This window comes from Bradysia coprophila, unplaced genomic scaffold (assembly GCF_014529535.1).
Source record: "Bradysia coprophila strain Holo2 unplaced genomic scaffold, BU_Bcop_v1 contig_232, whole genome shotgun sequence".
NCBI classification, from domain to species: Eukaryota; Metazoa; Arthropoda; class Insecta; order Diptera; family Sciaridae; genus Bradysia; species Bradysia coprophila.
In genome coordinates, this window is record NW_023503493.1 from 21,045,383 (window position 1) to 21,071,674 (window position 26,292).

General features: G+C 34.3%; 2 protein-coding genes across 4 annotated transcripts in view; one reads left to right on the plus strand and one right to left on the minus strand.

Moving 5' to 3' along the window:
- Positions 1-770: 770 nt before the first annotated feature.
- LOC119076236 (glycine receptor subunit alpha-3) lies at positions 771-7,630 on the minus strand. Of its 2 annotated transcripts, none has more exons than XM_037182896.1 (9): positions 7,317-7,630; positions 3,779-3,862; positions 2,981-3,125; positions 2,452-2,761; positions 2,257-2,391; positions 2,027-2,127; positions 1,806-1,966; positions 1,600-1,738; positions 771-1,520 (listed from the first exon to the last, which is right to left on the minus strand). In XM_037182896.1, the coding sequence occupies exons 2-9, from the start codon at positions 3,853-3,855 to the stop codon at positions 1,278-1,280; spliced, it is 1,311 nt and encodes a 436-aa protein (XP_037038791.1). In that variant the 5' UTR covers positions 3,856-3,862; positions 7,317-7,630; the 3' UTR covers positions 771-1,277. The 2 variants fall into 2 exon arrangements, with proteins under 2 accessions (XP_037038791.1, XP_037038790.1); XM_037182895.1 differs by having other exon boundaries at positions 771-1,529.
- Positions 7,631-16,859: 9,229 nt separating this feature from the next.
- LOC119076237 (zwei Ig domain protein zig-8-like) overlaps positions 16,860-26,292 on the plus strand; it is a 34,264-nt gene continuing 24,831 nt past the window's right edge. Inside the window, exons 1-2 of one of the 2 annotated variants that reach the window (XM_037182898.1) lie at positions 16,860-17,111; positions 19,941-20,365. In XM_037182898.1, coding sequence (XP_037038793.1) covers positions 20,302-20,365 — 64 coding nt within the window. In that variant the 5' untranslated portion in view covers positions 16,860-17,111; positions 19,941-20,301. Of the gene's footprint in view, positions 17,112-19,819; positions 20,366-26,292 lie in introns of both variants that reach the window. The other variant, XM_037182897.1, reaches the window with a different exon arrangement.

A 26,292-nucleotide genomic window follows, 5' to 3' on the forward strand; every position in this document is an offset into this window, starting at 1 on the left:
TTTGTTATGGTGTGGACTCTGTAGAGTAGAAAAAACAATAAAACCGATTGAAAATATCATAAGATGTCTTTTTGGTGAAGATGAGAATGGTTTTCTTGTCACAAAATGAACAACACATCAACAACTAGAATATTTATCCAAAATTTCATGTAATGTTTATTGTGTGTTATTTGAGATCATCTGCTTCTCTATGGGTAGTGCAACCAGATAACTCACATGCCTCGTTACAATATTCGAGTGCAACTTGCTGTACCAAAACCATAAATAAAAAAACCTTTGTTATGAGACAAACTTTTTAATTTTTTAATTTTTTAATTGTTACGTTGAATCAAGTAGTTAGATATTTAATAATAATATTTTGCATCATCATCAGAACGATTATAACCAGCAGACTATCAAATGATTGCGACTCTTATTTTTGCGGTTGATTGTTCATTGATTGCATCAATATAATGTTAATTCCCTTTGAATTGCTCTTATTGCTATGTGAATAGAAGGTGTGGTAGATATTCTGCGACGCGAATGAAACATATCTACAAAAAACTCTAAATGTCCACAGATTTTTTAAACCTCTTCACAGTCGCTTCAATTGTGCCATTCTTGGAACGTGTCTATCCTTCTCCCACTATGTCTGTTAAAACAATTTTTTTCGGAAATTTAAGAAGTTTAGGGAAATTTTCGATTCAAATTTAAAATTTTTAAAAATTCTGAAAACTCATTAATTTAGGATTTTTGGTAATTTTTAAAGATTTTAAGGAATCTTTAGGAGTTTAAAAATTTTCGAAAATTCTTAATTCTCTAATTTAGGAATTAAAAAAATATTTTAAATTCGGTATTTGCCTTCAAACGACTCGATTTATTGTTATCTCACTCTCACTTTTAGCAATTCAAAGTGACTAGGTTACAAATGCATCAGAAGTAAGTCAGATTACTGAAAATTTTCGAAATGGACCTTTCCAAAAAATCGTTTTTTGTGTTCTAATCAATAGCTCGTAAAATTTTATTTCTCGTAGATTGGTGTCTTTCGCTCTCCAGAAGGTCGATCACACCTTGTAAGTATTTTGTTTTTCAATTACTCTAACAACGTGGCTTGGCCTAAATATTATTCATTAAAGTTAAGTCATCACTTCTCTATAATTGTTGTTGCTGTTGTTTTTTCTCTTTCAAACTACTGACATTAAACAGATGAATTTTTTAAAATTATTTTGAATCTCTTCCGCTCTTTGAATATTTTTTAAGATTAATTTTTACTATGGAAATATGAAAGCTAGACCATTTTACAGGTATTCATAAAATAAAATCCAGTAAATGCTATTTAAGAGCGCGAATAAGAATGGGAAAAAACCTCGAGAAAATCGATCAATCAGAATGGCACGACGTAATCTCTGCTGAGCTGGAGTCAATTTCGGTTTCGGCGGCTCTGGCGGTAATGGCGCTGGATGTAAAATCAGTGTATCTTGTCGTTGAACCCATGGTACTTCGTTACAACTGTCCTGGCTGCATCGACTGCGTCGTCCATTCTGTAAACACTGAATTTGAAAATTGTGCCGATTTAAGAAAGCTAAGGCTATGTTTCGGGTGAAAGTACGAAAATATTACCTTCGGAGGCGCATAGTCGAAAGGTTTCTCCGGTTTTGGTGGTTCGGGCGGTGGCGGCAGAGGAATTGGTTTTGGTAATGCTGTATCACCGAGCACAATGTTGACCAAACAATATTCCATTAGAGCCATGAACACGAAACTGTGGAGTGAATAGATATATTGATAACAGCTGCGTCCTCTCTATTGCTGAGGAATAAAAATCTTACATGGTACAAACTGACATAAAAGCATCGACTGCCTTTAGATAAGATACTGGAGGCAATGATGCCTGTGATTTTGCATGTTGTGTGGAGAGAGTCAAAAGCGATGTCACCCCTAGCGTCACTCTGGCCGGAGCAGCTTCAGGCTTGATCCAAAAACTCACCCACTGCAACAATAAAACTAAGACTTCTACTAAAAAATTAAGTATGAGAGGATACACACGTACCGACATTATGACTATCAAACAAGTGGGAATGTAAGTGTGAAACAGATAGTATCCTAATCGTCTTTTCAGAACAAATATCACTTCGAGACACGTAAAATTACCTGTAATAGTTGACATTAAACAGTCAATTTAACTCAAATGAGTCATAAGTGAAACAACAATTCATTAACATCAAATTGTCAAATTAAAGTCCAAAAGTTTAATTTGGTCCCTGTAACAGTTTGTATTACCCGTTGAATACACTTGAGTACAGTCAGCCGTGTGATTTTGCACCAATGCTAGTTGTGGAAGTTCTATATGCTCGTCCACAACTAAAGGTACCTCAGGATCCCATTGAAATATCATATCATCAGTTGTATGCGACACTGAAATTTTTTTACCGCTCAAAACAAGGACGACAAAATCATTTTCGATTTTCAACTTACAACTTTCCATTTGTAATTTGCATTCTTGCGTGTCATGTGGATAAATTGCGAAATTCATTGCGCATGATAGTCTCAATGTTAGCTTTACCATGTAGAGTATCGTTTTATCCTTGTACAACCACATGTAGTGATTCGGAATGGTCATAGTTTGAAAAGTGACTGATTTGGCATTTTTGAAAAATGAGTCTGGTCTCCACATATTTTTCAGCCAATCCACTTCGAGCAAGCGATATTCTTGGGTCATATTTTCTGGCAATCTCAGTCTATGATCTTTCCAAGTTTGAGCGAAAAATATATCAGCTGCGTAGGTCTAACAACAGAAATATATGTTCGTCATATCAATTAAACGACAATACGTTTATAGGAGAAAAATGATTTAATGGCACGTCGCCGGTAGCTTTTCCGAAGTACAATGTGTAAATGGTAAGAGCGTTTCAAGTTCAAATGGCTTCAATATTCGAATTTAAAACGCACCTGTGCGCGATGTGATACCTTTTTACCTTACTTACTGCGTCCAACTCTCACTTACCATGCTTGTTTCGTCTATCGAATCTAGACCCATAACCGTAACGTGAAAATAAACTATGGTCGGCTGTCCTTCTTTTTTTGGAGGTCTCATCTTGTCATATTGTGAGGTATCCTCCGGTAATAATTGTCTAAATGAAAGACCAGTTCTAAAAGGAAAATTAATTTGTTTGACTTTCACATAATCATATCCACGTCAATCGTATCGCATCGTTATAATACTAAAAACGTGCACACACAAAGACTTTGGTGTTATAATTTAGATCGAAGTGATACGGTATGAAGTTTAGCAGGATATTTTTCACTCCATAATAATAAATGTAACGAGAGCTGTCGTCATATTTTATGCAATGAAAAACTCACCGTAAGTCACGGGGCGTTCTTAAAAAAGATTTAATAAAATTGTGTAAGTTTTGTAGGTTGAAATGTCACCGTTATAGTTCAAGTGGTTCAAGCATTTTATTCTCTACTTAATGGCTTATAAGAGGCGGTGAAGATGTTTGGTATTGATTTTACGTTTTTCTAATGGTTAAAAATTAGCGGATTATGACGTAAAAAGTTTGTATCTATGTCGTATATACATTAGAGTAACATTCTATTGAATATAATTGCAATATGCGACGTCTACGTTACAAAGAAAAATTGAAAGTGGGACATAAAAATTGCTATACACGATTAATGGAGCACATTACCCTTACATGAGTTCGTTTTTGCCTCATTATATTGCTAAACTATATTAATCTAGCATTTGATGTAAAAGATGGTGGATAGCTTAATGGACGACACTATAAAAACAACTTACTGAAAATGCTCTCCTGCAACTATGGTTTCTCCCATCCAAAGTGTGATTGAGAAAAAAAGGAACAGATCAGGAATCATAACGGATCTAAAAAAGTAGAAAATTGTAAATTTAAAATAAAATAACAGATTTAATTATTAGGGGAATTCCTTCAATATGCCGGTGGTACAAAACTTTATTCTAGCTGGAAAATTAATTAATTCCAGGAGTGGCGCTATCTAATATGTAAAACCAAAAGAACATACTCCTTTTTCACTTTATTCGGGGCTTTTCACTGAGACACCAAAAACAAACAAACTCCTTTTCTCATTTAATGGCGGGATTTCCACTGAGACATTAAAACAACAAACTCCGTTCTTCATTCATCGAAATTAAACGAACAGAGTATCAACCTCTTCCCTTACCCATGGAATTCACGTTAAGTGAAAAATACGAAGTCAGACGCTGTTTCGACCTCGGGATTCACTTTGTGAAAGCTTAGCCTATTTGAAATGAAAACTAAACTTTTTGTGGTATAAAATCGAATTTTTTCGATATCACCAAATGATAGAATTCTTTTATTTAAGTTTTTCACGAAGTCGCTCATGCAAATTACGGCAGTAGTTCTAGTCTATTTTTATTGTATCTCGTAGTAATCGTGCTAGTCGCTCATTTCACGATGCCGTGAAGCCACCTCCCCCCGTCCTCTCACCAGTTAATCCTCCGGTTTGTATAATTAAGTCTGTCAGTTGTAGTCTTTAGTTTTTAAGTTAAGTCAAGTCAAGTATTAGAAAAGGTTTTGTCAAGCATTCCTATCGCCTTCTCGCTAACACACTAAGTTGAAAAGCCGTTCTTAGGCTAAACTCTTGCTGCAAGTGAAATATTTTTACTGTATTCAGAATTTGTATTTTTTTGAATGATAAAGTTCGTTAATTACGGCAGTAACGTGTGGTGATTACTACACTTCAAAGCACTAATTCTGTGGTACAGTTCTGCCAGTGCATAGTTGAGATTTGAAAGTATGATTTAAGGAACAATCACTTGTCTATTGTTATACTTTTCACAATATAGCACCGTTACATCATCATTACCTTTTTTTCGACCTTCACAAGAAAAACCAAATCTTTTACAATTTCCATCTCAAGGCAAATCGGTCATTCTTCATACAAACATCTTAAAGGTTCTCAAAGTCACAAAAGTGTTCATGGGATGAAAATAAGTCGATTAAAATGAGTTATGATGGCAACCATTTTAATGGCACGGTATTTTTTCTCGATTAGACGGGTTTCTTGTATGCTTTTTTTTCCTATTCGAGCGTTTGAAACGTTTGTTGAGATATTTTATGGCAAAGAAATCGTATAGTTGTTGTGCGTACATACTCTGTGAATATCAATGCGTATACATAAAATACTCCTCTTTACGCACAATATCTTAGCTTAAATCACACATCCATCATCCACTAACATCCGTTATATGTATGTATTTGTATGCTGAACTGCATTATATATAACTTAAATAGTAAAGAATAATGCCCCAGATTATTTGAAGGGTCGATTCATTGAAGAGGATGAAAATTCTGCAAAGAAATAAGCCAACATCAGCAAATTTCAGTTTGTTGCAGTAGTTCGTTTTACAAGAGCAAGATGAGACGATAGAGTCCTTAATGATTTTCCTGTCATTATAATATTTGCGTGCATTGCATTCAATTCGTGAATATGAGAGGTATTATGTGTTCAGCGTTATAGTCATAGTCGCTTCGGGTATCATTAGTCGACGAGAACATAGTACTGTATATAATATGGTAAATTTTCTACAGACATAATAGCATATATACATTAGACATCGACCTATCTCAGAGCTCAATTTCTGTGTAGCATATTGTTTTAAGATCAAAGAATTATTCTTTGTTTTTTCAGCATTGAAGTATGTTCTGAAATGACCGACCATAACAATAATTATTTTAAGTACAACGAGCATACACTGTGCACATTAACATTGTACAACAGGATTTCTTAGTTGCTTTTCACATAAAATGTAACGAAGTGTTTGCAGCATGGAAAAGCATCTTGTGACGCCATAATAATCCTGTTCAATCACTTTGATCCAATTTAACATCTCTTTCAGATGCATTCAATCTACTCTACGGAGAATAGGTTCGTGACACAGAGTTACGTAATATTTGTGTCAGAAATTCATATAATGATGAGCTTTGAGTAATGAGTTTTTTCATGTCATTACACGAGAGTAGCGGAAATCTGAATTTTTTTTTTGATCATTATTTCCATTTCTCAATCTCTATGATAAAAATATAATTTTCTAATTTTTGAATTATTTTAGTTTTTACTGACAATTTAATTGTTTGCGGTTGATTATCATTATTTGCCTTCAATCTTTTATTTTCGTAAGGAAGTCGCCAAAAACGTGCCACGTTCTATAAGATAATGGTTTTGCCATTAACACTCTACACAAAATAGTTTTTTCTGGAAAAATCCAATTAAAAATATTTTTAGACCTTCAATAATTTTACACAGGCTTGGGGAAAGGTCCATTTTCGATTAGTTTTTGAAATTCTTCAAAATTCTCGAAATTAATTATAAGTCTGGAAAATAGGCACCGAAAGTTTATTGCATTTTTCACAAAGTAGCTGAAAACTTCAGATGCCTTCGTTGCCAAAACTCGAAACAAAAGAAAACATTTCCTCGGACGACAACATCCTCGAACTGAAATTTCTTACTTTTACCACTACAGGGAGAGAAAAGTGAAATTCGACATGTTTTCTGATTTCTAAATGATTCCACACAAAATTTGTTTAACAAATAAAAATCTAAATTTTTCATTTTAGTATTTCATTCTTGTTTAGAAAATTTTAGATTTTCATTTGTTCAACGAAGTTCTTGTGGAAATAACTATTTCAAACTTGTGGCTAGAAAACCGTTTTTTTTTTTCTTTACTGTCACATACATAAAAAATTCCGACGTGTTGGTCACAGTCTTTGGAACTACACACATAAAGGCAATAAATAGACAGACAAGAATAAAACCACTTCATGCTCAAGGAATAATTTTTCTTGCCAAAGTATTCATCAAGAGCTTTGTACTGTAATGATTAATTTGAAGTTAAACAAAAAGTAACAAAAGTGCAAAGCTTAAGTGGAGCCGAGAGTTGAGCGTTGTTTTCGATATGGTTAGATTTAGAAATTCTGACTGGACATAGCCAATTTACATTCGATTTTTTTATGCGTTCTACATATTTTAAAATTTATCTCGAAAGAAACTTTCCCGGTTTTTTTATTTTTAAATTTTCAGTTTTCAGTTTTCAAAATTCCCTGCGTGTACATTTTGATTCTTTCAACGACTTTTAGTGAAATTGCAAAACGTTATACACACAAAGAAATTGTGAAGAGCGATGACCGAAAAAGATTTATTTGTAACTGATCCAATTTCCAATATAAAGAAATTCGATTCATTCTGTACAAACTGGATAATTTGTTACTGATTTGAAGTTAAACTTTCGGTACATTGTTGTCAAAAAAAAAAGAATTGGCAAATTTCTTTCTACTTACCAGTCTATTTGTGAAATCGTAAATTAATTTCAATTGAAGTAAAAATTTTCGGTATAATTAAGATGTTGTCAGTTTTGTCCCTTTATCACTAAGAGAAAACCGTCATTTGCCTAGCATTTTTTTAAAAGCACATCACATTTTCACTGAAAATCTTTTAGTTGATCGTGTGTTTCTTGCAGAAATCATCCTATTCTAGAAGAACTGAAATTTAACATATCCAACGAAAGAATTCACAAAGTCTTTAAATGCAAATTAACTTTGATTGTTCAACCTCCAAGTCTCTATATTTCACTTTCCATCCAAGTCCAAATAGAGACAAATCACGACTAAGCAGAAAATTTTGCGCGTCAAACTTAAATAGACTTTCGAAATACTTCAACAGCAAAAATGTCCTTCAAATTGAACGAAAATAACGAATCTCTGGGGTGCAGACGAAATTGTGATGTGTTGATGATGTGCAGTACTTGTGGGATACATTTTTTTTCTATAGGCTGCATATCAGACAGACGCAGAATGACAATTTTTCTTGTCGATATGCATGTACATTGTCTATAAATAGTTGCATAAAAAGAAAGAAAAAAAGGAGAAATATGGCAAGGAAAAATGAACGTAATCGGTTAATGTGTTTTGAAATGTGCTGATCTGTTCACCACTCGCTCTCACTCATAAAATTTTATTTAATTGGATTATTCCTTGATTAGAACTGACTTTAGGAAATTGGGTCACAAAATTTCGGCAATGTTAAATTTTTCAAATTTGTCAAGCATATCTACCGCAGATAGATTGATGTATTAGCTGTTTTTGCTATTATATTTGGAAAATGATATCCCGATGTGGTGTAAATGGTCCAAGACGAGGACGACGAGCTTGCTCACACCTGGATCTGAGACTCTTACCAATTCTTCTTAAAATTCGATGTCTCAACTGCTGCATCTCGAAATGGTCCATTTCTTGTACATAAAATACGTTTTACAGTTCTAGTAGTATAAAATACTATCAGGGCCGAACTGGGAACCACCAACCGACATATGCAAACAATTAACTTTCATACAAAAATTAAAAAAAGGGAATCAGGCGATGCGCGTCCGGGCCTGAGAACTATTGCTTCATCAGCTGGACAGTGAAGTTTGATTTATAAAGTACCATTAGCCAATTACCTACAAAACAAGTGAAATTGACGACTTAAAAAAGTAAGTTCGATTTAGTTTAGTGTTTTTTCATCGACACTAGAGCACGGGCGTCTTTAAGCTTTTTGAGTTTTTACACACTTTTTTTCTATCAATTCCTAGACTCTTACTTTTCGAAAAAGTGTGTATAATACCTTTTTGCAATTACACACTTTTTCATTTTTTAGAGTAAAATGTGTAATGATTACACACTCGTAGACTGAAAAGTGTATAATTATTACACATTTAACGCAGTTCCAAATTTACTCCTTACTATGTACTTGAAATCACAAATTCAGCGTCGAACGTGGCTTCGCTTTTATCTTTCGTTGCTTTTCACAAATAGAGCACTCACACAATGCGCTAAGAACCTGTTTGCGAATTGGAACGGCTTGTTCCACTTTTTCGTCTTCGGACGATGATGATTTCTTCGATGTATTCAGCGTCTGGGTCTGGATACTTTTTTACTCTTAGATCTACCCAATTGTTCAATTTTATCTTTATTCTTTCGAAAAGACTTGCAGTAATGTACAGAAAATATTAAAAGAGCGAAGTAAGGTTCGAGTGTCTCATTTGAAATTAAAAAATATTAATTATCAGTTAAATGGATTAAGCTCATAAAGCTTCGTTTGGAATGAAGCCTCAGTTTTTTTGGCAATGAGTCGATTTTTTAAATTTTTTATTAGGCATAGTGTGTAATTTTACACACTTTTACTACTAACAAAAAAGTGTGTAAAATACACACTTTCAAAAAGTTTTTACACACACTGTGTAAAATACACGCTTAAAAAAGCCCGTGCACTAGAGACATTCCGTTCACGGTGTGTATTAGTGGATATCAGGGCAAAATTATGATTACAAATTATTTACGCTGGATCTTTTTTTCGAAGCGACATCATATTCTATACATTTTGTAGAACAACATTTCTGAAATTACGTTCATTTAGGCATCCCGCAACAATTTTTTTTTTTCATACAGATTTTTGAAGACCTTACAATAACAAACATTTTTATTAATTTTGGCAACACATACGAAGCCGTCTATGAATGCATGCCGAATTATATCATTATTTTCTGTACGAATCAATTGTAATCGCTTTGATTCTTTTAAAAACAAACATTAATATCTACATACATGGCATATGCTTATTATGTTATTATGTTAAACATCTTGGGGATTATTTTATGATAATGCTTCCTTAGGCAGCTAACTTCGATTGATAATTTATTCTAAAGGTTGTAATATGACTGTAATGCATACTACTATGCACTATTTACATATAGCTGGTAACAAAAACTATTAAGCAGGCGCTTGCTGGAATCTTTCAAAGAATATAGCACAAAAAACAGATAAAACTCATACCACATTATTGCATAATTATTGCACCGGTAATTTTGATTTTTCAAATCTGCTCAAAAATGGAAATCTTCCTGAAGGAATTCCAACTGTTCGGGAAGTGATGCGTGTTTATTTTAATTATCGTTTGATTTTAAAGACTGCAAAAAAACTGAGTGTTGACCATGTTGCGAAAGACCTAATTGATCATTCAAAACGATTGGAGTTGGATGTCATTGCACATCAGGACATAGTACGAAAAATTAATACTCTTATTGACAAATACGATTCATACAAAAAAAGTATGCACCGTAACACACCGACACAAAGACACAATGAGCAAAAATATGTAAAATTGTTGGATGAATTCTTCGAAATTGCACCGAAAATCAACTATCATCTTCATCGCAAAGAGAATGAGAAAGTGAAGGTGGCTGAACCGAAATCTTTGGACTTACGAGATACGACTCCAATAACTGCAAACAATGATCCAGATCCAAAGTCTGCTGACAATGATGTGTACCAAAGGACCTGTTTGTTACAGACCGACGATTCTGACGATGACAGAATCAAAGAAATTGATTCTGATCCGGATTTTGAAATCACTCTAACAAATTATCAGAAGTCAAAATTATGTGGATCAGCGATAAAAGAGCCTGGCATCATTCACAAAATTATAAACAGCCCAGACGTTTCATCTACTCTCGATCGAGCCGGAATTACAAGTCCAAAATTCTCAATGATATGCGCGGCAATTGCTGGAGCTGTTGGTGAAGAAATCAATGACTGTGTCTTGTCAACTTCGACGTGTTACAGACGGAGAGAAGAACACCGAGATCAAATCGTAACTGTTGTGAAAGAGGAGTTTTTGTCATCTTTATCAACGAATTTGGTCGTTCACTGGGACGGAAAAAAATTACGTGACTCAACTAACGACGATCTTACTCTACGAAATAAAAAAGTTGACAGACTAGCGGTTGTTGTAAGCGGTGTGGACGTTCAAAAAATCATTACAATAGCAAAAATGAACAATGAAACTGGTCTGGTAATATCAGACACTGTTTACATGCATATCAACGAATGGACACTTTTGGATCGGCTTATTGGTATTTGTACGGATACCACAGCATCCAACACTGGAATACATAACGGTTCCGTAATATTATTCCAAAATTTGTTGAAAAGAAATATTTTGTATTTGGCGTGCCGACATCACGTATTCGAGTTAATCATAGGAGCTATTTTTATAGCTTTGTTTGGCGAAACAAAATCCGGTAGTCCCGAAATGTTCGAGTCGTTTAAACGCGATTGGCATCTTGTCGATCAAAAAGCATTCAAGGTAAATAAATGTCATCAAAATTCACACGATAATTTATAGTAAATCATAAACATAAATGTTTTGAGATTCTAGATTTTGCTTCACATTTTTTTAAAACTAGTAGAATTATCAGATTCAGTTGTTAACCACATTTTTCACATAATTTACAGCCACTGGACCTGAATCTTTTCAAGGGGAAGACATATATTGCCAAACTGAGAAAAAATACGATCGAATACGTCGAGAAAATATTTGCATCAACAGAAAGAAAAGCCGCTCTAAAAGGTGACTACCTTGAAATGCTTGAGTTGTGTCTGATTGTTTTGGGAAAGGAGTTGCCAAATTATAAATTTCACATACCCCATGCCTGCAGTCATTCACGATGGATGGCTAAGATAATCTATGTGATGAAAATGTATCTATTTCGGGATCAACTCAGCTTTTCGAGTGCAGAAATAAAGAACCTTGAAGATATATCCATTTTTATATGCCTCGTTTATGTGAAAAATTGGATCAAGTGCAGCATTGCAAGCGATGCACCTCATAACGATTTGCTGCTAATGAATGATTTGAAGTTGTATTCAAAAATCCACAATGTTATTTCGACTCATGCTATCGGAAAATTTAGTGATCACCTTTGGTATCTGGGGTCCGAGCTTGTGGTTTTGTCACTATTTTCAGACAAAGTTCCAGATACCATCAAATGTCGAATGTTCGACAAGATGAAAGTTTTGGATAACAACGAGTGGGTAGAAAGGTGTCCAAGATTAATTGATTCCACTAAGATATTCAAAAAAAACTTGGATGACCTTGTTGGTACTTCATCTATGATGGCATTAAGAAGTCTTCAGCTGGACATCGCTTTCATGTTCAAAAACGACGTGAGCGAATGGAAAAATTTGGATGAATACAAGGCAGCGAAGAAAACAGTCGACGCGATTCACGTTGTAAACGATACTGCAGAGCGGACGCTCAAATTGATGACTGATTTTAACGAGAATTTAACAACAAACGAATCTAAGAAGCAACAGTCGATTCAGGTCATTGAAGACCATCGGAAACGAGTCCCAAATACAAAAAAATCTACATTGTCTATGTACAAAAAACGTCGAATCGAATAATTTTTGTAATCACTGCGTTAATTTTCTATAAATTTCCTTTTAAAATATTCTCCCATTTGTTACTCTGAGTTAATACATCGTACCTACGTTTAGAAAAATTAAATGTTTTTTTTGAACTTTGAACATTTAATTTCATTTGGCTTCTAGTTACATACGGCTTTGTACAATGATTACAAAATTGAGGAAAGTAAACAAATAATTGGTTTGTCGAATTATATGGAAAAAAGATTTATGTTGCGGGATGCCTAAATGAACGTAATTTCAGAAATGTTGTTCTACAAAATGTATAGAACATGATGCCCCTTCGAAAAAAAGATCCAGCGGAAATAATTTGTAATCGTAATTTTGCCCTGATATCCACTAGTGTGTATGTCGTAGATAAGAGGCAGATATTGAAAATGTGTATGGATGAATTTATTAAACAATTATCGCCAAATAGCTTTGCAGGAAGTCGAGTCAACTGCCAGAATTTTAAATTATTTGAACGAATCTAAAAACAAAATCAATAATCTGTTTAAATTCACAGTACAGCTTTCATCATAAAAAATTCCGTTTTTCATTTAAAAGCTCAGTCTCGTGTATGATCAGAACTTATTTTCAAATTTTCTATCTCTTATTTTTGTGCAAAAAAAGTTTAGACGATTTTCCACCAAATCCGTCCCATAAATAATGCCGTAATATTACCAGTTTCTCCATACACATTTTCAATAGCTCGGCTCTTGAGGGATTTTCAAACAAGTATATAACGAGGCAAGAATTACTGTCTATCCATTTTCCTCTCATAGAAATATTTCTAAGTTGGTATTTTCGTGTATAGGTACACTTGGAAAGACACTTTAAAGTTTTACGAAACGAGCCAATAGGAACATGTTAATCACGTTATTTTGTCTCTCTAATGACGTACGAGTGTGTAATACTCATATAAATCGAAATGTGCGGTACATCTTTGTTTATGCACTTAGGTCTTATGTTAATGTAAATGTTTGAATGCTGCAATTGCGAATTTCACTTGTATACAGCTCGTGTAAAGCTGTATGTAATTACTTTGTGGATGATCGCTGTATGTATGTGTATGATACATATCTAGATTAACGATGTCTGTGGTGGTTAAATACGATGTAAAACATGACATAATTTCATAAATCATAATTTCCACTTTAAAGCTCAATCTGCAACGATAGGCTGAGTGGAAAGTGTGTTTTGCACTGACGAAAAATAAGTGTCTGCAACAGGTAATCTTCAAACCAGCGCAAAATATATGATTTTTATGAAAATAAGGGATTTTTCCGTGGGGAGAAAATAGAACCTTTCTCATTTGAACTGTCACTTTAAAAATGGTGAATTGATGCTTTCGTTTCGTGGAGAAAACGGTTATTCACCCCGTGCACACATGAAAAACGTTGTGTTCACCTCTGAGAGAAATAATAAATTCCAAGCACACTCGAACTGCAATTTCCAACCTTTTTTTCAACTGTGAACAAATAACTATTCTTCACACAAAGCATTATGACAAAATGGCATTTTGTTCAAGGCTGTATACTTTGGGGAGGTCACGCAGATGCAGATACGCGGGTTACACACCACGTTTCATACAAAAAAATCACCACGCCATACAAATTCAATTTTGGTGAATTTCTTTGTATGGAAAAGGTGTGTTCCCGCGTATCTAATAAAATGGCGATCTGCGTGACCTCCCGAAGTATACAGCCTTGATTTTATTGACGTTTGGTCTGATGACAATTCAGTGGAGAAAATTTCTATTTTCTCGTCTCTTTCTTTCCCGCACGGCGAAGATAGCATTTTCTCGCTTGAAGCTAAGTAACCGTGAAATAAAATTTTGACAGAAAATGTATGGACTTTCTGTAACTTTTTTCGCTAACTGTGAAATAATGATAGATAATCCACACCAATTCCTTTACTCGGCTGATTATGTACTTGTTTTGACTGTATACTTTATGCATAACAGGCCTACTAGAGACCAGGGTGCTGAGACCCTTTGGCTCACCCACTTTATGCTTATCCTACTTTAAATTGTCACTTTGCCAAGTACACCAAGTACACATGAAAAATGTTGTGTTCACCTCTGGCCGCAAAATTTTGCTCTTGTTTAATTTTATATTTTCCTATTTCTCTCCTCGGTAAACCTGTTTGTGTAGGCTATATTTATTTAATTAGCGAAACCAACAATACATTGTACCTGCCTCATCAATTAACATTCATCACAGAATCATTTATGTTTTAACTGTAGAGCATAAGTTCGAATTATTGCGGTATCCGCTTTTATTGAAATAAATTCAATATTCAAGACACCATCTATCTAATATAATTGAACTATTTTATGATGAATAGTTTTTAGAACTCCAAAATATGTATAACTAAACTTCTGAACTTCAAGAAAACTTCTATTACGTTTTCTTCTTCGATTTCTCAGAAATTAAATGTTTTAGAGGTTCGGGCGGTGGTATAAGTAACTATAATCGCCTTAGAATTTTGCTCTGTCGTCTTATATATATGCACTTAGCTGTCAACTGAAATTAAGTTCATTTGAAGTTTCGATATTGGACTCATTAGACGAATGCAGAGTAGACTCAAGATATTCCAACACAATTCGATATGTCTATAAAAACGCTATGTCGTGTATAAAGCTCCCTAAAAGCACGACGATGTTCGCGATAGGTAGATGTGATCTAGATCAGAAGCAGATTATGTTGCAACAGTTGAATGAGGAGTCAAGCAAAGTCGACCTCAAGATGAATTTGTCGAAAACGAAAAACATGACAAACATTGACGATGACAGAGACATTAAAATTGGTGATACTGTCATTGAACTAGTCGACAGCTAGGTGTACCTAGGTCACAAATTGAAGTTGGGTCTGGACAACCAAACCAAACTGCAGAAATAAAACGTAGAATTGGTCATGGGCAGCGTTCGGAAAACTCAGGCTAATTTTCAAAAGCAAAATGAACAATAGTCTGAAACGTAAAGTGTTCGATACGTATGTCCTTTCCGTGCTCACATATGGAGAAAAAAGATCATAAACTGGAGACCACCTAAAACACGACCTAGAGGTAGACCACCAGAGTTGGAATAATGGTATAAAGAGAATTACAGGCACAAATTGGCAACGGATCGTTCGGAATGGAAGAGAATTAGGGAGGCCTACGTCCAGCAGTGGATAGAAAAGGCTGAAAAAGAAGAGGAAGAGGAAGAAGAAGTTTTTTTCAGGAATGTTTTTGAAATGTAGCTAGACTTATATAATATAATGAGCCATGTCACGAAAAGTAACTAATACTGATACCAAATACACACACGGAATTTTGAAAACCGACACATTTTCTGTTTATGTGTTTTTTTACTTGAGTTTCTGATTTCTCCATATAAAAACACATGCAAAATTCACAAAAAACCAGTAAACCACGAAATAGAAAATTTTTAATATCATGCGTATTTTGAGCTTCTTGGACCTATAAAGAAAATAGGAAACCACTTACTTGTCCAAAAGTTTCTATCTTCTATTTATACAAAATCAAAACGAAATTATTTTGACGACAAAAAGCTTAATATTTTACATACTACATGCGTCGAAAACCGTACTTTTCATGTTTCAAGCACTACTTTCGATGCCCTCAGCAAGTAAAATCCATTACATAACTCGGGATAAAATGAAAAGTCTCGTGTTCATGTGTTTATTGACCTCGGCTACGCCTCGGATCAACAAATTTCACACGAAAACTCTACTTTTCATCTTTTTATCCCTAGTCATGTAAAATACTATTGCCTGAAAGAACCCTGCAGAAAACACAATTACTTCCACAGCACTACAACTACATTCTATTTCATATTACTGATCCGTAAGAAATGAACATGTGATGTCTACAGACGAAACGACCTCTGAAAATGAAGGGAAATCTTGTTGTTAATCAAATTTTATTCGCCCAAACACAAAACTCTGTTGGTGTAATATCGGCTCAACGTACGTGTAATTCCCTTTCACCAATCGTATCCATACGATGATGGGAAAAACAAAATTCATGTTTATTCTTTATAATACATTTTTCCTTTTACTTAAAATTCTATGGCGCATTTTCGGTTTCCCTTACGACCCCCGCTAAAAAAACCATTAATTTCCGATTTCTTTATTCTTTATATCCATTTTTTACCGATATTGTCCTAATCATTTTGATCACACCATGTACGACTCGATGTAATAATACTAAATAAATGTGGGGTATGCCGGTATAGCACATTGAAGCCGAAGCATATAATACCATTTATGAACTAAACACTATACAAACAGTCATCCACCGTAATACACGGACTAACGCAAGGAGAATAATAACATAAAAGAAAAATCAAAAGAAAACAATTTCGTTTTGGCGAAAGAGACTGTCACAGAGAACAAATTGAAAATATTTATCTCATTTCGGTGCGCAATTTCGCATCTCTGTATCCACACCAGCAGCTGGGGTGGAACGTAAGAGCATACTTTTTCAATTTTTTTCCATTTGACACTGATTCTGTTTCACATGGAAGTACGAAACCAAACCTGTGCAGATTTGCGCGTACAGTGTAACCGATGCCAGATTTTCTCTTCTCTAATCAGTCGTCAATGTGAATAGATACGGGCATGGACCATATTCAATTTTCCACCGCATAACATGCTACGATAGTTCGCTCGAGAAATGTACAGTGATAGTGCTTTATATTGGTACTTTATGTGCTCGGAATGCTTGTTGAGTTCAGTTTGTTTATAGAAAAGTTTAATATACGTTCTCGGTGACATAAAAAGTTCCTTCTTTTGTTATCCCCCAACAACTCGGATTATTGGTGTTACAAAGTATGCAATGTAATAGGTTTGTGGTTTATTGATACATATCCTCGTCCGTGCCATATAAACTGTGTGTGGATAATGAAAAACTAACTTGTTTTACGTGCCTTTATATTGACCAACAATAATATACATAAAGCTCGAATGTGTCGTGTTTCATATTAAAATGTGCGTTGACATGCCTGGCTAACGAATCTGTATAGTCCACACCGAGCAATTCAACAAGCATAAATAAAATTATGTTACAGTAAATTAATTCGTCCACTAAACTACCGTATCCCCGTTAATTATTCTAATACACCTCCCATATGGCTACTGTTGAAAGTTATTATGATGATGTGATTGATGGTTATTGGCTTTTATGTTGTAAAATGGATTACCACATAAATTTTATTTATGATTGATTCCCGTAATAATAAATTATTTGCTGGATAAATATTGAGATAAAATATGTTTTTTCATTGACATGAAGAAGTGCTTGTCGAACCGTTTATTTATGTATCCGTGCGACTAAAATTGTGTGCAAATAGATGAAACATTTACCTTCAATTCTTTTAAGTGTAACGAGTTATAAGCCAAACCAACGCTTGTTAGATTCAAAGGGTTTTCGTTCGGTTATTTTCCCCCATCTATCTTCAGGAAATGAAAGTGCTTGCTCGAAATGTCTTGATATTTGTTGAGGACATTTATTATTGATACGAAACAGCTATTTCTTATTTTTAATGTTTTTATAGGATCAGTTTCATGTTAGATATTCATCTAAATGTCTTATTTGCGTAGGCTTTCTGTTTGCAATGTCTAACTACCTGATATCTTTCGTTATAAAAGAGAGTGGGCAATTGGGCAATCGTAATTTGTAGGCGATACACTGATACGGAAGGTTACACTGGCTGGCCGCTCGTCCTAGACATTATTTCCATCTTATTTATTCATGAATTGGTGCCATTTTAGGTAGACGAAATTTATATTTTATAATGATAAAATATAAATTTCATCTAATTTATCGACTGAGTGTGTTCCAACGTTGCTACTAGGTAGTAGCATTCATTCGTGGAATGGCCTGTAGCACTTTCTTAATTGGTTTGATCTTTTTTCACAATATAGATTAACGAGACTCGCGCTGATTCGAAATCATAGACAGATTTGTTCGACGATGCGTTACAAATGGTTGAGATATAAATTCAATGATGCAATAGTCATAGTAACAAACTTCACTAAAAGCTGTTATCAGCGACAAAAAGAGTTAGTGATGAGCTCTAGATATTGTGGTGTTTTATAGCAAAATGTATGTTAAAGACAATGAAGTAAAAGATTTCTCCTAATTGTGCGAAAATATGTTTAAAAGTAGTTACAGATTCGATAATGCTGATGGTGATGTACTTGCCGTGGCTAAGTAAATATTAAAATCGAAACAAATTTCCTATAAGTCCGCATGAAAATGAATTATGAAAATAGAGCAAAATGTGACCTGAGTTACATGCAAACCTATGACTCCGCGGCACGACTACCGCTTGTTCCCTGAAGCCTAACTCATGATCCAGACTGATTCATTTTCTGATTTAATTACTCAATGATTCAAAATTTTAGGTGTGAAAATGCATTTTAAGATAGCCACTCAAAAGCCTTGCCAAAATGGCATTTTTTGTGGGAAATGTGATTGACACAAAATTTTTTTTGATCCACCTCGCCTGTCGATTTTTAATACATTTACTTTTTTCTAAGTATATCGCACTAAGGTTAGCCTAAGTTTCGTCTAATGACAACACAGACGAGAAAATTTCTATTTACATGCTATATGTGTCGAAAACCGTGCTTTTTATTAAGTTGCGAAAAGTGAATTTTTGCATGCATGATTTGAGTGACGTATGAAGGGTCTTCTTTCACTGTTATACTGGAAACTTTACTTTTTGTCACAAAAAGAAGTTACTGTAACTGTAGCCACCAGTTGGCAGAAACCAATAAATTGATCGATAAAAAGAGGAATTTATAAATATCGACACAACCGAAAGTTTCAATTGCACACGTCTAACATCAAACCAGAAATATTTAACAAAATTATTTGAAGAGAATAGTTATTTACGTATCTGTTATGGACGGTATATTTTAGGCAATTTTGCGGGTTGTAGCCCGAACGAAGTGAGGGCGACAAGCGAAAGTGCCTAAAATAAACCGCCACAACAGACGCGTATACCACTTTTCATGCTGAGTGCCTAATTTACGAGAAAAATTCCGTAATTTATGCCCAAGGCATGAAAAGGTCATTGTCAACAAAGTTGTGTGAATTGTTACAGAACCGACGCAAAACTAAATTTTCCACATCAGTGAACTGTTCACTGAACAAAAGCAACCACATTTCGCTAAATGTTTTTTATCGATACACATTGTGTTTCTAACCTTTCGCTCTTGTCGTTTTTTTTTTATTTTGTTCCTTGGATTACAAATAACTATTTATGACAATCCACAAAGTCACAATCTCAACATTATTGTCCCACAAATGTCACAACATTGAATCAGGAAATTTGAAATGCTCTAACTGACGACATCTCAGGCATCTATCAATTTCCACTCTTTCTTGCTACAAAAAAATGTTCTTATAATTTGTGATAATGAAACCACCATCGTCTGATACAAGCCATCAACAAGATTTTCCTTTTCCGACCTAAATGATAACTGTCACCACTCACAACAATTAATTAGATTAGTGTGAGTTTAAGTAACTATTTTGTATCATAGCGAATGTTTATGGAAAGTCGAAGGGATGTTTTTATTGTCTGCTTTATCACGCTGAGTGCGGTAGTATACGAGAATTTATTCTAAATAAATTATATATAATTTGTATGAACGTTGTTAACAGTGATTGATGACAAGCTAAATGACTCGATTTTTTTTTGGTGAATCGAAAAGGCTATTTAAGTGTTCCGGAAGGGATGTGTACACTGTAATTAATGATTTAATGTACTTACTTTGTTGATTGCATTTCGAATGTACTCGTAGAATGTTTTTCATCAAATTTCAATAAAAAAAACCTAAACTCAAAGTGAAATAAAATCGATTGTAAAGTTACGGTATGACCATCGACCATTTCGTGGCTATGAAACAAAAATATCAAATTTACGAAAAAGATAAAGTTCATGAAACATAGTGGTATAGTACGTGATAAAAATATGTGATTACGTAAAACTTTGCGGTTCTTTATCATTGTGCAATATCGAAGCATGATGTACAAAACCGATGGATTATCATTCTTGATTTTTCTCATCAGTCTCCAATCATTTTATGGTAAGTATGAATTGAAGATAGAAATAGCTTTTAAAGAATATTTAATTATAGAAAAAATTAACCAAGGTAAAATTAAACACTAACGGCACACCGATAGATAACTTTAGCCATCTGTTTGTTCAGATGAGTCGTCATACCTCAGTTGCTACTAATACCTCTGTTAGTGGTTGTAATTACCAGCAAGAAACATTTAATTTAAAAAGTGTTGAATGGAAATGGAGTGGTATTCTTCACCCGGGAGATGCGAGAAATCAGAAACAAAACTACATTTTTTATTTACATCTTTAAAAAAAAAATTCTATTTAAAATCGCTTGATAAGATTTTAGTGTAGACAATTGAGTCGTACAACTATTGCATAGAAAAATAGGTCAGCATCCTCTTAAATTTTTTGTGTAACAGTAACTTATTAACCGTACGAAGAAACAACTTTGGATGTTTGGCTAAAACATGAAGAATCGATTTTTTTAACTGTGAAAATTCTATGTCTCCAGTTTCGTGGCTGATCACAATGTGAATGTGAGATACTCTCAGAGTTCTACAACAACCAAATACAAAGTATACAGTAGAAGGTTCCAAAAATAACCAAATAAAATTGTACCAAGTCATACAAATCGAAACACTCCGATCCGAAACATGTTTCGAAGACTCTGCAGAATTCTGTGAATCTTGGAGACAGTGATACCGTACATCAAATGCAATGGAAGCGAAGGGAAAATGAATTTTGCCTGGTTTATGGTCCTCATAGACAGAGGACCTCGGCATTGCACGATATTTGTTTCTAAATTTGGTCACCCATGTCAAAAATGGTCTAAAATATCAGTCGATACTTTCCAGAATCTGGAAATAATCTGCAATTCTGGAAAAATTGGTCACTTACATCAAACGCAATGGAGGCGAAATGAAATTTAATTTTGTCTGGTTTATGGCATACATAGACAGAGGACCTGGGCATTGCACGATATTTATCCCAAAACAGGGTCACCCATATCAAAAATAAGTCGAAATATTAGTTTGAAATCAGTCGATACCGTGCAATATTGCACGGTAACGACGGTTTATTTACCCATTTTTCACGCTATTTTTGATATGGGTGACCCTGTTTTGGAATAAATATCGTGCAATGCCCAGGTCCTCTGTCTATGTATGCCATAAACCAGACAAAATTAAATTTCGTTTCGCCTCCATTGCGTTTGATGTAAGTGACCAATTTTTCCAGAATTGCAGATTATTTCCAGATTCTGGAAAGTATCGACTGATATTTTAGACCATTTTTGACATGGGTGACCAAATTTAGAAACAAATATCGTGCAATGCCGAGGTCCTCTGTCTATGAGGACCATAAACCAGGCAAAATTCATTTTCCCTTCGCTTCCATTGCATTTGATGTACGGTATCACTGTCTCCAAGATTCACAGAATTCTGCAGAGTCTTCGAAACATGTTTCGGATCGGAGTGTTTCGATTTGTATGACTTGGTACAATTTTATTTGGTTATTTTTGGAACCTTCTACTGTATACTTTGTATTTGGTTGTTGTAGAACTCTGAGAGTATCTCACATTCACATTGTGATCAGCCACGAAACTGGAGACATAGAATTTTCACAGTTAAAAAAATCGATTCTTCATGTTTTAGCCAAAAATCCAAAGGTGTTTCTTCGTACGGTTAATAAGTTACTGTTACACAAAAAATTTAAGAGGATGCTGACCTATTTTTCTATGCAATAGTAAAGTTGTACGACTCAATTGTCTGCACTAAAATCTTATCAAGCGATTTTAAATAGAATTTTTTTTTAAAGATGTAAATAAAAAATGTAGTTTTGTTTCTGATTTCCCGCATCTCCCCGGGCACAGCCACTTCTCAACACATTTTCCTCTGTATCCGTTATTAATATCAATATGGCAGAAATTACGAAACTTGCACCTACTCACACCTCGTCATTTTTGTGTGCGAAACCCGGTGCGAAAGTTCGTTATTCTCTAATGTGATGAGGACCGACGGAGGTGCTTTTCGATATTTCGATACTATATTATCACACTATATAAAGACTTTATTGACACTGCTTTTACACAAAGTAGCCTAATGACTCAGTATTCTAGACAAACTTTTTTCATGGCACATGGATTCGGATCCGTGGACATTTCAGGAGAAATGTTTAAGAGTACAAATGTTGATTACAAATCAAATTTCCGACCTTCAGAACGACGGATACTATTGTCTCTATCACTGACAAATGGATCTTAAAGTCTTTTAAAAATTGCACAAAACACTTCGACAACGTGCCTCTGGCACCGACGTACAGCCCAATCACTTCTATATTAGCGATGTTATAGTTTATGCTGAAATACGGGATACATGGTTCATAAATTTCTACCTTTTCGAGATCAACGGAGTTGAATTGGTCGATGTCTGATTCCATTCTAATTGTCGGGTCGATGATGAAACCTCTATTCGAGATCGGATTGTATGCGAAAATTTCGACTCGTCTGCTGACGCCATTGATGTCTATGCATGCCACTTCCTCCAAAACATTCCAGCCTCTCTCCCTGAGTTTCGTTGCTAATAGGGACCTGATGCTGTGATGACGATTGTTACGTAACAGCTCACCGCACGGACATTTGCCAAGGATGTGTCCTAATGTTTCAAACTCGTCACAGTGTCTGCAACGGCCATTGCCTTGACCATATCCGGGGTTTGTTCTTACTGGGAGGACGTTACCAGTCATCTTAATTGCGTTGGTTCATTCGGACAGCCCGAATTTAGTTGTCAACCACTTGTTCGAGGCGGGGGGTAGTCACTGAACTGAGCAACGCTACGTCCTTTCGTGGGGAGAGCGCACCAGGCGTCGTATTGTTGTTTTATATATCATACTGATTATTTAAGTAGAACGAATTGGTCATCTCGGCTCGGCATAATTTTTAATTTGTTGTGAATCTGCTGCTTCCTAACATTTAATATTTTTTCACGTCTGTTAGGAAATCTGTTACTTCGTTTCTTATAAAGTACATTTTTCTATATAAAGGAGACACTACCTCATCGCTTATATTTGGTGTTGTCGTTGTCCGTGTCGACAACAGATGAATAGCCGTTTCTAAAACGTACCGCTTCAATTTTCTTTTCCACCGTTTATACTTAAGTCCAGATTCATAAATTTAATTTTCAGATTAAATTTCTCTTAACAATTAAATAAGAAATTTGATACAAATTGTTCTGCAGATTTGTTTTCCTACTTACCTGATATGGCTGTCCTGAGCCTTTTCAGCAACTCATTTTATTTATGTAATTATCTGGTACGTGAATTCATTGTGTATAGACCTGTCTCAAACGTAAAACGATACGAATTAATTCTTAAAGCGATTTCTCTAAATTTCAATAACAAATAAATTAAAATGTGTTTCAAGTTCTTTTTCGGCTTTGTACAATTTTCATTTTATCTCGAACAATGGAACAACATGGGACTAAAATTTCTATAGAGAAATTACTCAAAGCTTTTCCGACGCTTTTCAATTAAAAAATGGTTGAAAATAAAAACAAAAACACAGGATCGCGTGAATAAGATAGAATATTATAATAAACCAACATCCGCTTAACAGGAAATATAATCTGAAAGCGATTGGCAAAAATCGAAATTTTGTCATATACCTATACAAACAGAGCCAAACAAAGGATGAAAGGGGACATTTTGAACAATTTCAAGTTTTTCACCATAATATCCCAATACGATGATGGGAGTAATAAATTGTTTTATTGTTTGTGATAATCAAAATGAATAAATTTAATTTTGAATGAAAGGATTTTCGAAAGGGATAATAAGATGTAGGTAGGTGTAATGGGTATTGGGCGTATAAATTCTACGAAATTATGGAAGAAATATTTGCTTGACTCGATTGTTGTCTAGCAGCAGTAAAATTTGGTTTGTGTTTACACATAAATTTGTTAAATTTTATCATTCGCTTTATATGAATATTAAACTATACTGTTCAGTTCATTCATCAGCAACATTACCAGTAAAAACCGCTACGATAAAATAGAACATAACATTCACATTAAAGTAATTTGAACCTTTGTTGGAGGAATTTAGTCTATGGAAAGACAATGCTTTCTCTGACAAGGGTAAAGTATTTCCAACAATACGTCTAGCCACTTTACAGAATAGAAAAATGTAATGACTACAAACTGAAATCAGTGTTTCGACATTGGATGTTTGAATATTTGAGTGAGGTGCAAATAGTAACAGTAATTACGTAAAGACAACATAATATGGTTCATTACAGATTTAATAAATCTTTGCCCTTGACCATTCCCGGGAGAGTTGAATTCTGGGAAAAGTATGTCGACAAAGGTTCAAATTTTTCTAGCCGAACCAATCCGAAATTTTATTTTAAAAGTCAACTTTCTATGACAACGGATTGTGTGAAACGTATATATGAACCAGAGCGTTATAAAAAAGCGTCTGTAAAAGTGAAATAATATATCTGTGATGAAAATAGTTTAACTTTAAAAAAGGACTCTATTTACGAATGGTGAATTTGAGATACGAATGCCCTTGCGAACACCATCTTCATATAATAGTTTGTTATTGAGGATGTTATTGTGAATAGTTACATTAGTTGTGAAATAAGAAAATAGATTCAATCCGCCCACCGCCACAAAGACAATTTCTTGATCATAAGATAATTTTCAAATAAAAAAAAGGCTCGATGCTAAGTACCAATGGTGCTCACTACCAGCTCATCTAGTGCTTAAATTGCGTTGATATTTACGAAATTCTGTTCAAGACATGTATATTATGCAAGTCATTCGGATATGCCCGTGAGTGCTGACACAAATGGCTTTTGAAATATTTGATTATTTCAAATTATTTCAAATTAAATAAAAATATATTTACCATCATGTCTATCAAAATGGCTTTCTTCATACTGAAAATTTTATTGAAGCATTTTCCCGTATTTTCCCGCATTTTCCTTGTGATTAAATAACTTTGAACGGTATGTCAAAGTGGATTTTCAAATATGTCCATCAATCAGCAGATTCTTCCCGAAATGTTTTCCTGAATATTCTGCGCAAACATTTTTAGTACAGTACATAATCAATGGTACTAATGATACAAACGATACTTCTTTCGAGAAAGTTATGTTAATAATAATAAATACGAGCCGATGGCGAGGGAAAGTTGGCCAATAATAATCACCTCAACCGAGAAACCATTTTCATCGCTTATTGCAGTGACATTAATGTTAACTTTTATGCCTTTTATGTCATTAAAATCTGTAGGTATGTTTTAATTTAAACAAAAAACTGGAGGTAAAGTTGTATCGCTGCAAATAAAACTAACCTATATGTCACGTTCTGTAATTAAAACGACAAAAAATATTCTATTTTCAAAGGCATCGTAATGTGTCAGCTACATGTTCTTCACCCACTCGATGATTAACAATAATTATTTGAGTAGACATTTAACAAGATAAATACTTCTTTCCAAGGCTAAAACGAACGTTTTATGAATCCAAGGGTAGAGTCTCTATAGCCTTTGCAAAGTATCTGGTACGATTCACATTTCTTTGTACCTACTACTCTTTTGCCTCGTTCAAAGCTCAGGAATTATTTGAGTAAAATCACAACACCAGCATTATAAATAATATAAGTCGGTTTGATGTAATTACATTGATTCAACAACTTTATTTGATTTCTATATATTCGCAGCACAGAGAGAGAGAGATTACTTACGAAATGCTCGAATATCAATTACGTTATTCCTCCGGGTCATGTCATTCAGCTTTCATAAAATATGACCAAGTCAATCAGGCCGAAAGTTAAGTTATTTTGATAATGTTAGAATGGCGACATAGTCGTTGTCGTCTGACTGGAGTAAAGAAAAACATAAAACTTTGTGTTTTCGAAAAACATTTTCAAAACAAAAACATAACAT

Bases quoted from the DNA above. Each gene is read 5' to 3' on its own strand.
- LOC119076236 (XM_037182895.1), bottom strand. From the start codon at position 3,855: ATGATTCCTGATCTGTTCCTTTTTTTCTCAATCACACTTTGGATGGGA. The intron at 3,126-3,778 runs GTAAGTTGTTTT...TTTTCCTTTTAG, and splicing joins GTTGCAGGAGAGCATTTTCA to AACTGGTCTTTCATTTAGAC. The intron at 2,128-2,256 runs GTAATACAAACT...CAACTATTACAG, and splicing joins TACTCAAGTGTATTCAACGG to GTAATTTTACGTGTCTCGAA.